The sequence below is a fragment of the Orcinus orca genome, chromosome 20 (assembly GCF_937001465.1).
Source record: "Orcinus orca chromosome 20, mOrcOrc1.1, whole genome shotgun sequence".
Lineage (NCBI taxonomy): Eukaryota > Metazoa > Chordata > Mammalia > Artiodactyla > Delphinidae > Orcinus > Orcinus orca.
Window position 1 is genome coordinate 56326209 of NC_064578.1, and position 13451 is coordinate 56339659.

At 45.6% G+C, this 13451-nt stretch overlaps 1 protein-coding gene across 1 annotated transcript in view; it reads left to right on the forward strand.

Annotated features, from left to right (window-relative positions):
• The window catches only part of NLRP5 (NLR family pyrin domain containing 5), a 28967-nt gene extending 17701 nt beyond the window's left edge, over positions 1-11266 (forward strand). Inside the window, exons 7-11 of the mRNA XM_004283269.3 lie at positions 103-273; positions 2797-2967; positions 5468-5635; positions 8823-8993; positions 11059-11266. Coding sequence (XP_004283317.1) covers positions 103-273; positions 2797-2967; positions 5468-5635; positions 8823-8993; positions 11059-11191 — 814 coding nt within the window. The 3' untranslated portion in view covers positions 11192-11266. The remainder of the gene's footprint in view (positions 1-102; positions 274-2796; positions 2968-5467; positions 5636-8822; positions 8994-11058) is intronic.
• Positions 11267-13451: the final 2185 nt, after the last annotated feature.

Below are 13451 nucleotides of genomic sequence, written 5' to 3' on the forward strand. Positions count from 1 at the left end.
GTCAGCTATGGGGGTGACCTTTCTCTCCCTTCCTTGCAAGGGAGGGAGAGATGGAAATCTAAGAATAGATATCATTGCCTTTCTGGGACTCTCTCCTTGCAGACTGGGGAACTGTGGCCTCACAGCCACTGACTGCCAGGATCTGGCCTCGGCTCTCACCAAGAACCAGAGCTTGACACATCTGTACCTGTCAGGAAACAGCCTGGGGAGTGAAGGCATGAATCTGCTGTGTCGAGCCGTGAAACTTCCCAACTGTGGTCTACAGAGGCTGATGTGAGTCCAACTCGCTGCCCTGCGAGGATTCGTAGCTTTATTACAAAGAGCAGAAAGCAGTGGGGAACGTGGAAATTGTCAGGACGAAGGGACCTGATAAGTGCCACATCCTGCTCCTCCTGAGAGCGTCTATATTTCATCCTTCCGTGGAAAATTCCACCTCTGCCTCTGTGTTTTCTTACAGTGGGAAGTCCTCATTTATCCAAATACAGCCGATTCTCATTACTGGTGGCAGTTGTGTTCTGTAAAGTTGCCGTGAATACTGAATTAGCAAATGCTGAATTAGCGAATACTGAACCATTGCTCCTGGGGGGTGGAATACAGGGTTAGGTTCCTGGGAGCCGCTGGTCACATTTTTTAAAATTTATTTTATTCAAGTATAGTTGATTTATATTGTTGTGTTAATATCTGCTGTATAGCAAAGTGATTCAGTTATACATATATATATTCTTTTTCACTATGGTTTATCACAAGATATTGAATATAGTTCCCTGTGCTATACAGTAGGACCTTGTTGTTTATCCATCCTATAGACAATAGCTTACATCTGCTAATCCCAAGCTCCCAATCCATCCCTCCCCCAGCCTCCCTCCCCCTTGGCAAGCACAAGTCTGTTCTCTATGTCTGTGTGTCTGTCTCTGTTTCATAGATAAGTTCACTTGTGTCACGTTTTCTTCAACCAATCAATACATAACCTTGTTTTGTGTGTTTCTTTTTAAAGACACTTTATTTAATGCATATTATTGATTCATTAACATTGAACTCACAGCCCACAGCACTAGATCTCCTCCCTGAAGGAAGCTTATGTGATACATATGTTTTCTCCATAAAGCACATCCCAGCCTTCTTACCCTTAGGACACTAGACAGCACCTTAGCACTACCCTTGGGGGCCATTTTAAACAATGAAGTCACCACCAACAACCAAAAAAAACACAAAAATGCAAAAAATCATGGCGTTAACTGGACCGTGAAAAGGATGCCTGTTTATGGTGGGACAGCTGAAAAATTCCAACCTCAGCTAGGAGCATGTGCAACCGACAACTCAAATTTTTCTCTGCTCTGCACATTATTGATTTGAAAATATCGGTTTTTGGGGACACCAGTGTTCGCAAGGAGGCGGATTCAGGAATGCAGAGTCCATGAATAATGAGATTTTTCAGTACTTCCCTGGCGGTCCAGTGGTTAAGACTCTGTACTTCCAATGCAGGGTGCACTGGTTTGATCCCCAGTCAAGGAACTAAGATCCCACGTGACGTGTGGCCAAAAAAAAAAAAGAGAGAGATGAGATTTTTAGACGAGGGTACTGGTGATGTAGGATTATTAGCCAGAAAGTGTGTGTGACACCCACACATATCTGGGGGTGCTGCGTACCCTAGCTATTTTACAGTAGGTGTAGGTGTCCCTGTCACTGTTTTAAATACTGCTCCCTCGTGTTGCCAGACTCTTCCATCAGAAATCTTTGGTTTGACGGTAAGAATGTGAGACTGTCAGCCCTGCTCAGGGCCGACAACCAGCTCTGCCGTTTCACCTCTTTGACCCATTAGTCCACCAACAACGTCACGTGAGGGGAAAATATTCGTGCATTAATGGTGTACCTGTAGCCAGAAATTCTGTTGAAGCATATAACTTTGATTCATATGTCTACCTTACGACGAGTTCTAAGGTTCCCCAGTGAGTAAGTATGGGGAGATAGCAGTGTAGAGAGACTAGTGGGCACCACCCCCTCGCCAAGATGTCCGTGTCCTAATCCCCGGAACCTATGAATATGTTACCTTACGTGGTAAAAAGGACTTTGCAGTGTGATTAAGTTAAGAATCCTGAGGGACTTCCCTGGCGGTCCAGTGGTCAGGACTCCATGCTTCCACTGCAGGGGGCGGAGGTTTGATCCCCGGTCAGGGAACTAAGATCCCTCAAGACGTGCGGTGCAGCCAAAGTAAAAATAAAATAGAATAGAATAAAAGAGCAAAAAAAAAAAATTTTTAAAATAATCTTGAGATGGGAAGATTCTCCTAGATTATCTGGGTGGTCCCCATGTAATCACACATGTCCTTCAGAGGAAAGAAGGAGGTAGGAGACTCAGAGGTGGAGGGGTGATAACAGAGTGATACAGTTGCTGGCTGGAGATCGAGATCTAAGGCATGGGGGCAGCTTCTAACAGCTGGAAAAGGCAAGGGAACAGATTCTCCCCAGAAGGAACACAGCCCTGCTGACACCTTGATTTCCAGACCAGTGAGACCCTGACCTCCAAAACCGTGAGATAACATAGGTGTGTTTTTAAAACACTAAGTTTGTGGCCACTTGTTACAGCAGCCACAGGAAGCGAATGCATTGAGTATGGAGGAAAATTTTAAAAAGATGGATTTTGAGTAGCATCCAGCACGTGCACTGTGCCAGGTGTTCCAAGGTCATCCCATCCCTGACACCCACAGGAGGAGAAAACTGAGGCCGAGGGGAGTTGCTCACGTGAGGTCACACTGAGGAACATGTATGACCGTCCTCTTTCCCTGTGTGTGCCCTGCAGATTAAACGCGTGCAACCTGGATGTGGCTGGCTGTGGCTTTCTTGCGTTTGCACTCATGGGCAACAGACATCTGACGCATCTGAGCCTTAGCATGAACCCCTTGGAAGATGACGGGATGAACCTTCTGTGTGAGGTCATGATGGAGCCGTCTTGTCTCCTCCAGGACCTTGAGTAAGTTTCCCTGGTTGTTGGGGATCAACTCTACCATGGGGGGGCCTGAGGTTCTAGAATGTCAAGAGCGATGGTACCACAAATGAGTTCTAGGGTCGACTGAGGCTCATTCTTTCCAGTGGACACTCTGCGTAAGTTGATGTGTTGACACTGCAGTGAGTATGGGAAGGAAAGAGAAAGTATTCTGAACGGGAGCCCCGTGGAAGGATCTGTGGGATTCTAGGACATGCTTGATCTCTAAAACCTCTTTACTTTTCAGAACATCTTGCACCAGGTTAATCTTCAGCTATTCATTCTGTTTGTGGGGTGGAGGGGGAGGGGGGCAGCTGTCTATCTCTCAATCCCTTTTCTCTCTGGGGCTCAAATTTCTTCACCCCTATTGGAACATTTTTATATACTAGGAGTATTCCATCACTAAACCAACTAGAAAAAACTAAAGGACCTCAATGAACAGAAATAAATCTCTAAGCTTGAAACCAAGCAATAATCACTCGATATTTCAGTTAATGTCTCCCGGATGCAGAAGCAGCATTGAATGTGTCACAAAGAAAGGATCCTAGCAGTTTCCACTTCAGGTATTCTTACCATGTGGCAGGCATGTGGCTCTCAATATTTCTGCAGTTCCCCCACCAATCACACACCAGGGGGAACTAAAACTCCCAAGGACCATAAACCTTGCTTGGGTCTCGCATTCTGTCCTTGAGGATAAGCAAATCATAATAGTAAATGAAGCCACGATATGGTATTCCATTTAATGGTGCATAATAACGTTTAAAACCCCCCAGAGCTGGGACTTCCCTGGCGATCCAGTGGTTACGACTTTGTGCTTCCACTGCAGGGGGTACGGGTTCAATCCCTGGTCAGGGAACTAGGATCCCACATGCCAAATGGTGTGGCCAAAAAATAAAATTTTAATAAATAAAATCCCCAAAAGCTGGACACTGGGCTTATGTCCAGTGTTTTAGTCATGTGTCCCTTATCAAACTCTGTGCTTGATAGCCTTTTCTTATGATCGATTACAAAGGTAGAGTTAGTGGACCAAAACGTGGGACCACTCTGAGAGCTCTCCCTCCCCAAAAATAAGTAAACGAAAGGAATTGGATAGAGATCATAGTACACAAACCTCTGAGTAGCCCCCAAGTATTAATTCTTCTATTTCTTTTCATGGAATTGGCATTTTGAGCCCTAATGCTGCATGGTATAGAAAATTCAGCTTAGTCCATTGGAGATGCTATTTCTTTGGGGTTGCACTTAAGTGCTGGGAGATTTTCTGGTCCTCACCATCACCATTGGTCCATACTGGCCTCTAAGACTTGTTCATTCCCACCTGGTCTTCACAAGTGAGTCCTTCCTCGTTCTTTTTTCTTTTTCTCTTTTTAAATTTATTTTTGGCTGCGTTGGGTCTTCGTTGCCGCATGCAGGCTTCCTCTAGTTGTTGCGAGTGGGGGCTACTCTTCTTTGCTTTGTGCAGGCTTCTCATTGCGGTGGCTTCTCTTGTTGCGGAACACAGGCTCTAGGTACATGGGCTTCAGTAGTTGTGGTGCACGGGCTTCAGTAGTTGTGGCGTGCTGGCCTCAGTAGTTGTGGCTCATAGGCTTAGTTGCTCCACGGCATGTGGGATCCTCCCAGACCAGGGATCAAACCCGTGTCCCCTGCATTGGCAGGTGGATTCTTAACCACTGCACCACCAAGGAAGCCCTCCTTCCTCGTTTTTGATGTGAATGCCTCATGGAGATGGACCCAGTGGGATCATTCTGTGCTGAGCACACTAAATTGATGATGTGAGACTCCGGAGCTGTTTCTGTCATGTCTACTCAGATGACTCATATAGTCACTACTGAAGGGGCCATTTCCACCCTCTCCCACTCCTCCTGGGAACAGACACACAAGACCCCTTCTCCTTTTGGATCCCAAACCCTACCTAGTGTTTCAGTGACTTCTATCATCTTTTCTGTCCCTCTCAGGACTCTGTCCCTTTGTCAGAGGCTCTACCAATTTCTACTGGCGTTTTTTTCCGTCTCTCTCCCTGCCCTCCACCAGGGAGAATGTTTATCTCATTTTCAGGTGAAAAGAATGCTCTGATAGCTCATTTCTTTGTCTGAAGACGCCTCCAGTCTCTTCAAAAACTTTCCCCACCCTCTGCTATTATCTGTCTCTTGAGATGATAAACTGTCCTAAGCTGTTCACAGGGATGGACAGAAAGATCCCCAGTTAGGAAGGAACAAGGGGAATCTCTACTAATGTTTCTGAACCTTATCCCATTGTGGCGCTCTCCTCAAAAGGTACAGATATTGTCTCTCTCTCTAAATCTCGCTCAATAATCTCCATCTCTCTCCTCTTCATCTCAACCTCTCTCTCCCTCTCTCTCTCCATCTCTCTATATCTATTCATCTCTTTTTCTGTCTTCATCTCTCTCTCTCCATCTCTCTCTCTCTCTCCATCTCTCTCTCTCTCTCACGCTCTCTCTCCCCCACCGACCCCCACTTCCCTCCTCTTGCAGATTGGTAAAGTGCCGTCTCACTGCCGCTTGCTGCAAGAATCTGTCCTATGTCATCACAAGAAGTCAACACCTGAAGAGCCTGGATCTAGCCGCCAATGCCCTGGGTGACCACGGGATTGCAGCGCTGTGTGAGGGATTGAAACAGAAGAATTCTCTGAGGAGACTTGGGTACGTTCCTGGGATCACCTCTTTGAGGGCTGGGCACAGAGTGAAGGGGACCCAAACGTTAAGTCGCTTGAACAAAGACCGTGTTCTGATTTTCACAATTCCATCAAATTAGACAGCATACAACCATGGCAGAGTAACAGACTGAGGCACAAATTCTAACTGGGCTCCTTTATGTGGATGAATTAAATAGCCAACGCTTGAGAACAGGGTCTGGAGGTAGTGAGAACTAAATAGATGCATGTTTACTGGAAAACCCATGTGTGCTGAGCACAGTGCCAAATGGTGGAGGTATGGACATACATGGACCATGGAGTGGTGCATTTATGGTCTAGTGAGAAAGGTGGACCGAAGAGCAAATGATGACATGGCTGGTTCTCAAACCCTAGTAAGCATCAGAATCACCCCAGAGGCTTGTTTAACACAGTGTGCCAGTACATACAATGGAATATTACTCAGCCATAAAACAAGAATGAAATAGTGCCACTTGCTGCAACATGGATGGACCTAGAGATGGTCAAACTAAGTGAAGGAATTCAGACAGAGACAGACAAATACCATGTGATATGGCTTATATGTGGAATCTAAAAAAAAAGGATACAAATGAACTTATGAAAAAGAAACAGACTCACACAGAAAACAAACATCGTTACTAAAGAGGAAACATGGCGGGCAGGGATAAATTACAAGTTTGGGATTAACATATACACACTAATATATATATATATATATATATATATATATATATATATATATATATATATATATATATATATATATATATAAAATCACCAACAAGGACCTACTGTACAGCACAGGGAATGCTACTCAATATTCTGTAATAACCTATATGGGAAAAGAATCTGAAAAAGAATGGATATATATATATTATATATATATATATATACACAATTGAATCACTGCTGTACACCTGAAACTAACACAACATTGTGTCAATAAATCAACAATATAATGTAAAATAAAAATTTTTTAAAAAAAAGAACTGAAGCACTGACACATGCTACAATGTGGATGAACGTTGAAGACATTAGGCTAAAGTGAAATAAGCCAAATACAAAAGGTCACATGTTGTATGATTCCATTTCTATGAAATATCCAGAATGGGCAAATCCATAAAGACAGAAAGTAGATTACAGGCAGACCTCAGTTTATTGTTCTTCCCAGATACTGTGTTTTTCACAAATGGAAGGTTTGTGGCAACCCTGCATCAGGCAAGTCTATCAGTGCCATTTTTCCAACATTTTCTCACTTTGTGTCTCTGTCACATTTTGGTGATTCTCCCAATGTTTCAAACTTTTTCATTTTTATTATATTTGTGATGGTGATCTGTGAGCAATGAGCTTTTTTTTTACTTTCTAATTTTTTTAAACTGAAATATAGTTCATTTACAATGTTGTGTTAGTTTCAGGTATACAGCAAAGTGATTCAGTTATACATTATACATATAATTATTTTTCAGATTCTTTTCCCTTATAGGTTATTACAGGATATTGAGCATATTCCCTGCGCTATACAGTAGGTCCTTGTTGGTTACCTATTTTATATACAGTAGCTTGTATCTGTTAATTCCAGATTGGTGAACTTTGATGACTTGATGAAGGCTCAGAAGATTAACATTTTTTAGCAATAAAGTATTTTTTAATTAAAGTACACTGTTTTGGGACTTCCCTGGTGGTGCAGTGGTTAAGAATCTGCCTGCCAACGCAGGAGACATGGGTTCAATCCCTGGTCCGGGAAGATCCCACATGCCGTGGAGCACCTAAGCCTGCATGCCACAACTACTGAAGCCCGCGCACCTAGAGCCCATGCTCTGCAACAAGAGAAGCCACCACAATGAGAAGCACGCGCATGGCAACAAAGAGCAGCCCCCGCTCACCGCAACTAGAGGAAGCCCATGCATAGCAACGAAGACACAATGCAGCCAAAAATAAATAAATATTTTTTAAAAACTACATTGTTTCTACAAACAATAAATGCTGGAGAGGGTGTGGAGTAAAATGAACCCTCTTGCACTGCTGATGGGAATGTAAATTGATACAGCCAGTATGGAGAACAGTATGGAGGTTCCTTAAAAAACTAAAAATAGAGCTACCATATGACCCAGCAATCCCACTCCCGGGCATATACCCAGAGAAAACTGTAATTCAAAGACACATGCACCCCAATGTTCATTGCAGCACTATTTACAATAGCCAGGACGTGGAAGCAACCTAAGTGTCCATCAACAGATGAATGGATAAAGAAGACGTGGCACATATATACAATGGAATATTACTCAGCCATAAAAAGAAATGAAATTGGGTCATTTGTAGAGATGTGGATGGACCTAGAGACTGTCCTACAGACTGAAGTAAGTCATAAAGAGAAAACCAAATATCATATATTAACGCATATATGTGGAATCTGAAAAAATTGGGAAGGTAGATTCTTAACCAGGGGACCACCAGGGAAGTCCTGCTGCTGATTTATTTTATACCTAGTTGTTTGTACCTCTTAATCCCCTACTTCTCTATTGCCCCTCCCCCACCACTGGTTTTTTCTCTGTGTCTATGACTCTATTTCTGTTTTCTTCATTCATTCATTTTATTTTTTAGATTCCACATTTAAGTGAAAACATACAGTGTTTGTCTTTCTCTGTCTGACTTACTTCACTATGCATAATACACTCCAGGTCCACCCATGTTGCTGCAAGTGGCAAGATTTTGTTCTTTTTCATGGCTGAGTAGTATTCCGTTGTGGTATTTATTTTTGGCTGCATTGGGTCTTTGTTGCTGTGTGCAGGCTTTCTCTAGTTGTGGCAAGTGGGGGCTACTCTTCGTCGTGGTGTGCAGGCTTCTCATTGCGGTGGCTTCTTTTGTTGCGGAGCATGGGCTCTAGGCACGCGGGCTCAGTAGTCGTGGCTCGTGGGTTTCAGTAGTTGTGGCTTGCGGGCTCTAGAGCACAGGCTCAGTAGTTGTGGTGCATGGGCTTAGTTGCTCCATGGCATGTGGGATCTTCCTGGACTAGGGCTCGAACCCATGTCCCCTGTATTGGCTGGCGGATTCTCAACCACTGTGCCACCAGGGAAGCCCCCCGCTGTGATTTTAAAGTTGTGGTAGAAGTCAAACATGTGTTGAAGGAGGGATCCGGATCTTGGGGTCATTCCTTGGCTGTGCTGTGCTCTCTAAAGCTTGGAGACATGTGGACTGACCTCCGATGGCTGTGAGGCCCTCTCCTCTGCCCTCTCCTGCAATCAGCACCTGACCAGCCTAAACCTGATGCAGAACAATTTCGGTCCCAGAGGGATGACAAAGCTGTGTTCGGCCTTTGCACAACCCACATCTAATCTACAAACCATCGGGTAAGTCCCCGGCGATGTCTTCTGAAATACGAACCTCCTTCTGCTACAGGCACACTAATTGGTGGAGAAGCAGTGGATCTGAGAAGTTGAGACCTTGTCTCATCAACCAGATCTTTATCCAACCGCTAAGTGCCCACCGTGTTCCAGGCACCGCCTGGGGTGCTGTGGATACAGGGTGGGTACAGTGCCTGGTACCATGGGGTTTCCTCTGGGGATGGGTTTGGGGAGCGTGGAGGGATGACATACAAATAAAATGTTTATCTTCAAAAAAAACCCTAAAACTGGAATTACCATAGGATCCAGCCATCCCACTTGTGGGTATACACCCAACAAAATTGAAAGCAGGTTTTCGAAGAGATATTTGCACATCTGTGTCCGTAGCAGCATTATTCACAATAGCCAAGAGGTGGAAGCAACCCAGGTATCTACTGATGGGTGAGTGGATAAATGACGTGTGGTCTGTCCATACCATAAAATATTATTCGGCCTAAAAAGGAAGGAAATTGACACATGCTACAACGTGGAAGAACCTTGAGGACATTATGCTTGGTGAAATAAGCCAGTGACAGAAAGACAAATCCTACATGATACTACCTAGGTGAGGCCCCTAGACTCATCAGATCCACAGAGACAGAAAGTGGAATGGTGGGGCCTGGGGAGCGGGAGACGCGGAGTTAGCGTTTAACGGGGACAGAGTTGCAGCTGGTGGAGATGAAAAGAGTTATAAGGATGGACAGTGCTGATGGTTGCTCAATAGTGTGGATGGACTGAGTGCCACTGACCTGTACGATGAAAAATGGTTCAGATGGTAAAGGTTATGTGTATTTTCCCACCATTAAATGTTTTTAATGTTCAGGATTACTGCAGGTGGTAAACACCAAGAAGGAAACAAAAGAGTAAGAGAGAGTGACCCGGTGTGGAATTAATTTTGACGACAGAAAAAGTATTTGCTGCTTAGCACCTCATGTTTGTAGACAAAATAGAAGCTCAGGGCACCCCTGGAGGTGAAGAAGTACAGCTGTGATTGAGGGAAGTAAAGACCTGACTGGAGAAACATAAAACTTGTGGCAGCACAGAAGGCCCCTTGTGGTTGATTGTGATGTATTTATATCAGTAGCAAACTTCCCGGTTGACTAACTGGTTTCTCCTGTATGGTCCAGCGTACAGCAGGTGGATTTATCCAGGGGTCAAGTTTTGACTGATGGACGCCACCAGAAAGAACACGATGGTTGTGGTGTGAAATCCGAGGGGGAGGGTGGATTGGAAAGCATGGCTCAGTGGATTTGGAGATCTTGATGCAGCCAAAGAGAACGGTTTCAGCGATCACTTCAGCGAGTGAGCTGAAAAGGCAGAAGGCTGTGTTGAAAAGGGGCATATTTGTGTCGGTGACTCATGAGGCAATGGAGCCTTTGATGAGATAAGGTTGTGACTTAGGGGACTTAGCAGGTAAAGATGAGAAGAGGCAGACCTAGATTTTACTAATGGACCTTTCAGGAGGCTGTTTCCTCATCTGTCAAATGGGGACAATACCATGTGTCTATTTGGATACCTGTTTCTCTCTCCCAGAATATAAGCTTCATGATGGTGGGGATTTTGCCTTGTTCATCACTGTGCCTCTAAACCCTGTAACAGGACCTGGCACAAAGTCAGTTCTCAGGAAGGAGTTCGTGAATGGATGAAATAACCATGTCTGTCTCTTCAGATAGCTATGAGGGACAGGTGCCTGTAAAAACTCAGTGTAGCGTCTGCCCTGTAAAGGGTTCCTTTACAAGGAGGGACTGACTTTCATTCTATGGGGAACACGCTGTTTCTCCTCAAGAATACAAGAGGAGGGACTTCCCTGGCGATCCAGTGGTTAAGACTCCGTGCTTCCAGTGCTGGGGATGGGGGTTTGATATCTGGCCAGGGACCTAATATCCCACATGCCGTGTGGTGTGGCCAAAAATTAAAAAAAAAAGTGCAAGAGGAGGTTTCAGCCCCTTGGTGGGGTGTCCAGGAATTCTGAGGAAGGGAGAAGCGTCAGAAGCAAATTCTCAGAGTAGTAAGTCCCCTTTTTGCTCCCCAGGCTGTGGAAATGGCAATACCCTGCTCGAATAAGAAGGCTTCTGGAGGAGCTAGAGCGACTCAAGCCGCACATTGTAATTGGTGACGGTTGGTATTCTTTTGCGGAAGATGACCGGTACTGGTGGAAAAACTGAAGACGTAAAAACCCTCCCCACCCACACTCACTCTGATGGAGGAAACTTCTAGGGTCCAGCTGTGCCCAGGGGTTCCTTTTCAAAGATGGATAATGATTTCTGATTCTCATAAAGCCCTCATAGGTAGTGATTCTTGTGTGTCCACTTTAACTTGGTCATTGCATTTGCCTGAGGTAGGCTTGTGAACTTCATGTCATAGGACCTCAGTATCTGTGAAATGTCTGTCCTACCAGAGGGCATGGAGAGAGAATCAAATAAACACTGAGCATTTGGAAAAAGCATCCAGTGGCCTTCTTTTTTTTTTTTTTGGCTGCGTTGGGTCTTCATTGCTGCATGTGGGGTTTCTCTTGTGGCGAGCGGGGGCTACTCTTCATTGTGGTGCGCGGGCTTCTCATTGTGGTGGCTTCTCTTGCTGCAGAGCACGGGCTCTAGGCGTGCAGGCTTCAGTAGTTGTGGCACGTGGGCTCAGTAGTTGTGGTACACGGGCTTAGTTGCTCCACGGCATGTGGGATATTCCTGGACCACAGATCGAACCCATGTCCCCTGCGTTGACAGGCGGATTCTTAAATACTGCACCGCCAGGGAAGTCCCTCCGGTGGCCTTCTTGATCAATGTGGGTGTGATTCCAGAGCAGAGGAGGGAGGACTTAGGTCCTTAAAAGTGCCCCCAAATTTTGATAACACAGATCTGCTGGTTTTTTAAAGCACATATCTGAATTTCAAAGGAGGATGTGACTGTCATTCAACATCTGAGATATAAACACAAAGCTGAATTTATTGCTTAGTGTAGTAAAGAACAACTGGTCTACCACAGTCTCTCCCTCAAACCAACCCCAAGAGGTAGGTAATAGTTTCCCTATTTTACAGATAAGGAAACAGAGGCCGATGGATGTTGACATTTGTCTGTCTGGTGTCACAAAGTCAATTAGTAATCCAGAGAAAACTCTAATTGGAAAAGACATGTGCACCCCAATGTTCATAGCAGCACTATTAACAATAGCCAAGACAGGGAAACAATCTAAATGTCCATCAACAGAGGAGAGGATAAAGATGTGGTACGCGTATACACTGGAGTATTACTCAGCCATAAGAAAGAATGAAATAATGTCATTTGCAGCTACATGGGTTATCATACTAAATGAAGTAAATCAGGAGAAAGACAAATACCATGTGGCATCACTTATATGTGGGATCTAAAGTATGATGCATAGTTGCATGCACATTTCTTTTTATATTTGCGCCCCCCGGAAGGCAGAGCAAGAGGACAGGGAGCATCTCCTGGAAGGCAACCGTTGGCAAATCCAGGGACATCGCCCTGACCTAGTACGTCTGGCCACGGGGTGGGGACCCAGGGCGGGCACATGCTGCCTCCTGGATGACTCTGGGCTCTTCCATTGTCATTTTCTCCAGTTGGATCCTTTCCCCGTGTCATGTGATGGAGCACTCCCTTCTACCCACTCCTCACACTCTGCAGGTGGGTAATGTTGGGGGTGTGTGTGGTGTGAAGCCATGTCAGGTCTGATCCTCTAAGCTACAAGTCACAGAATTCCTGACCTGAGGTCACTGAGTAGAAGTTCCCCAACTGGTGAGTTTAGTGAATTCAGCAGCACCGGGAGGGCAGGATCTCAACCCACCTCCCTGCCATTCCCTTGAACGTCCCCTGGAGCTCACTAGGTGGCGGTAGAGCGTCACCCAGAAAGGACGGCTCACACGTCCCCAGGGCAGGTGTTTCATCCTCAGCACTGTCGAACTTTGGGGCAGGATAATCCTTTGTGGTGGGCAAGGGGGCTGTCCTGTGCACGGTAGGGCATCGAGCAGCATCCCTGGCGTTTACCAACTAGATGCCAGGTGCAACCTACCCCCGGTCCTGAGAACTAAAAACGGCTCCAGACATCGCCAGACGCTACCTTTGGGGCACACTCACCGCCACCCGAGAACTGCCACTCTACGTTAAACAGAGAAACCTCCCTCGGAAGCACCGCCACACCCCGCGGGACAGAACTGCTTCCCTGGCAAGCCCACATCGGCGTGTAATGCTGAGGGTGTGGCCATTTCTCGTTTTCCTCGTAGGAGGACAGCTGTTTCGTAGACCCAAAGGTATAGCTGCCAAAACTTGGAAGCAACCAAGATGTCCTTCAGGAGGTGAGTGCATACAAGGCCTGGAGAGGGTAAGCGGCACCTGTTGGCAGAACAGGGATTTGAACCCTGGTTCCTCACCCCTGCATTAGGTGCCTTCCCGGGACAGGAATTAGCTGTCAGTG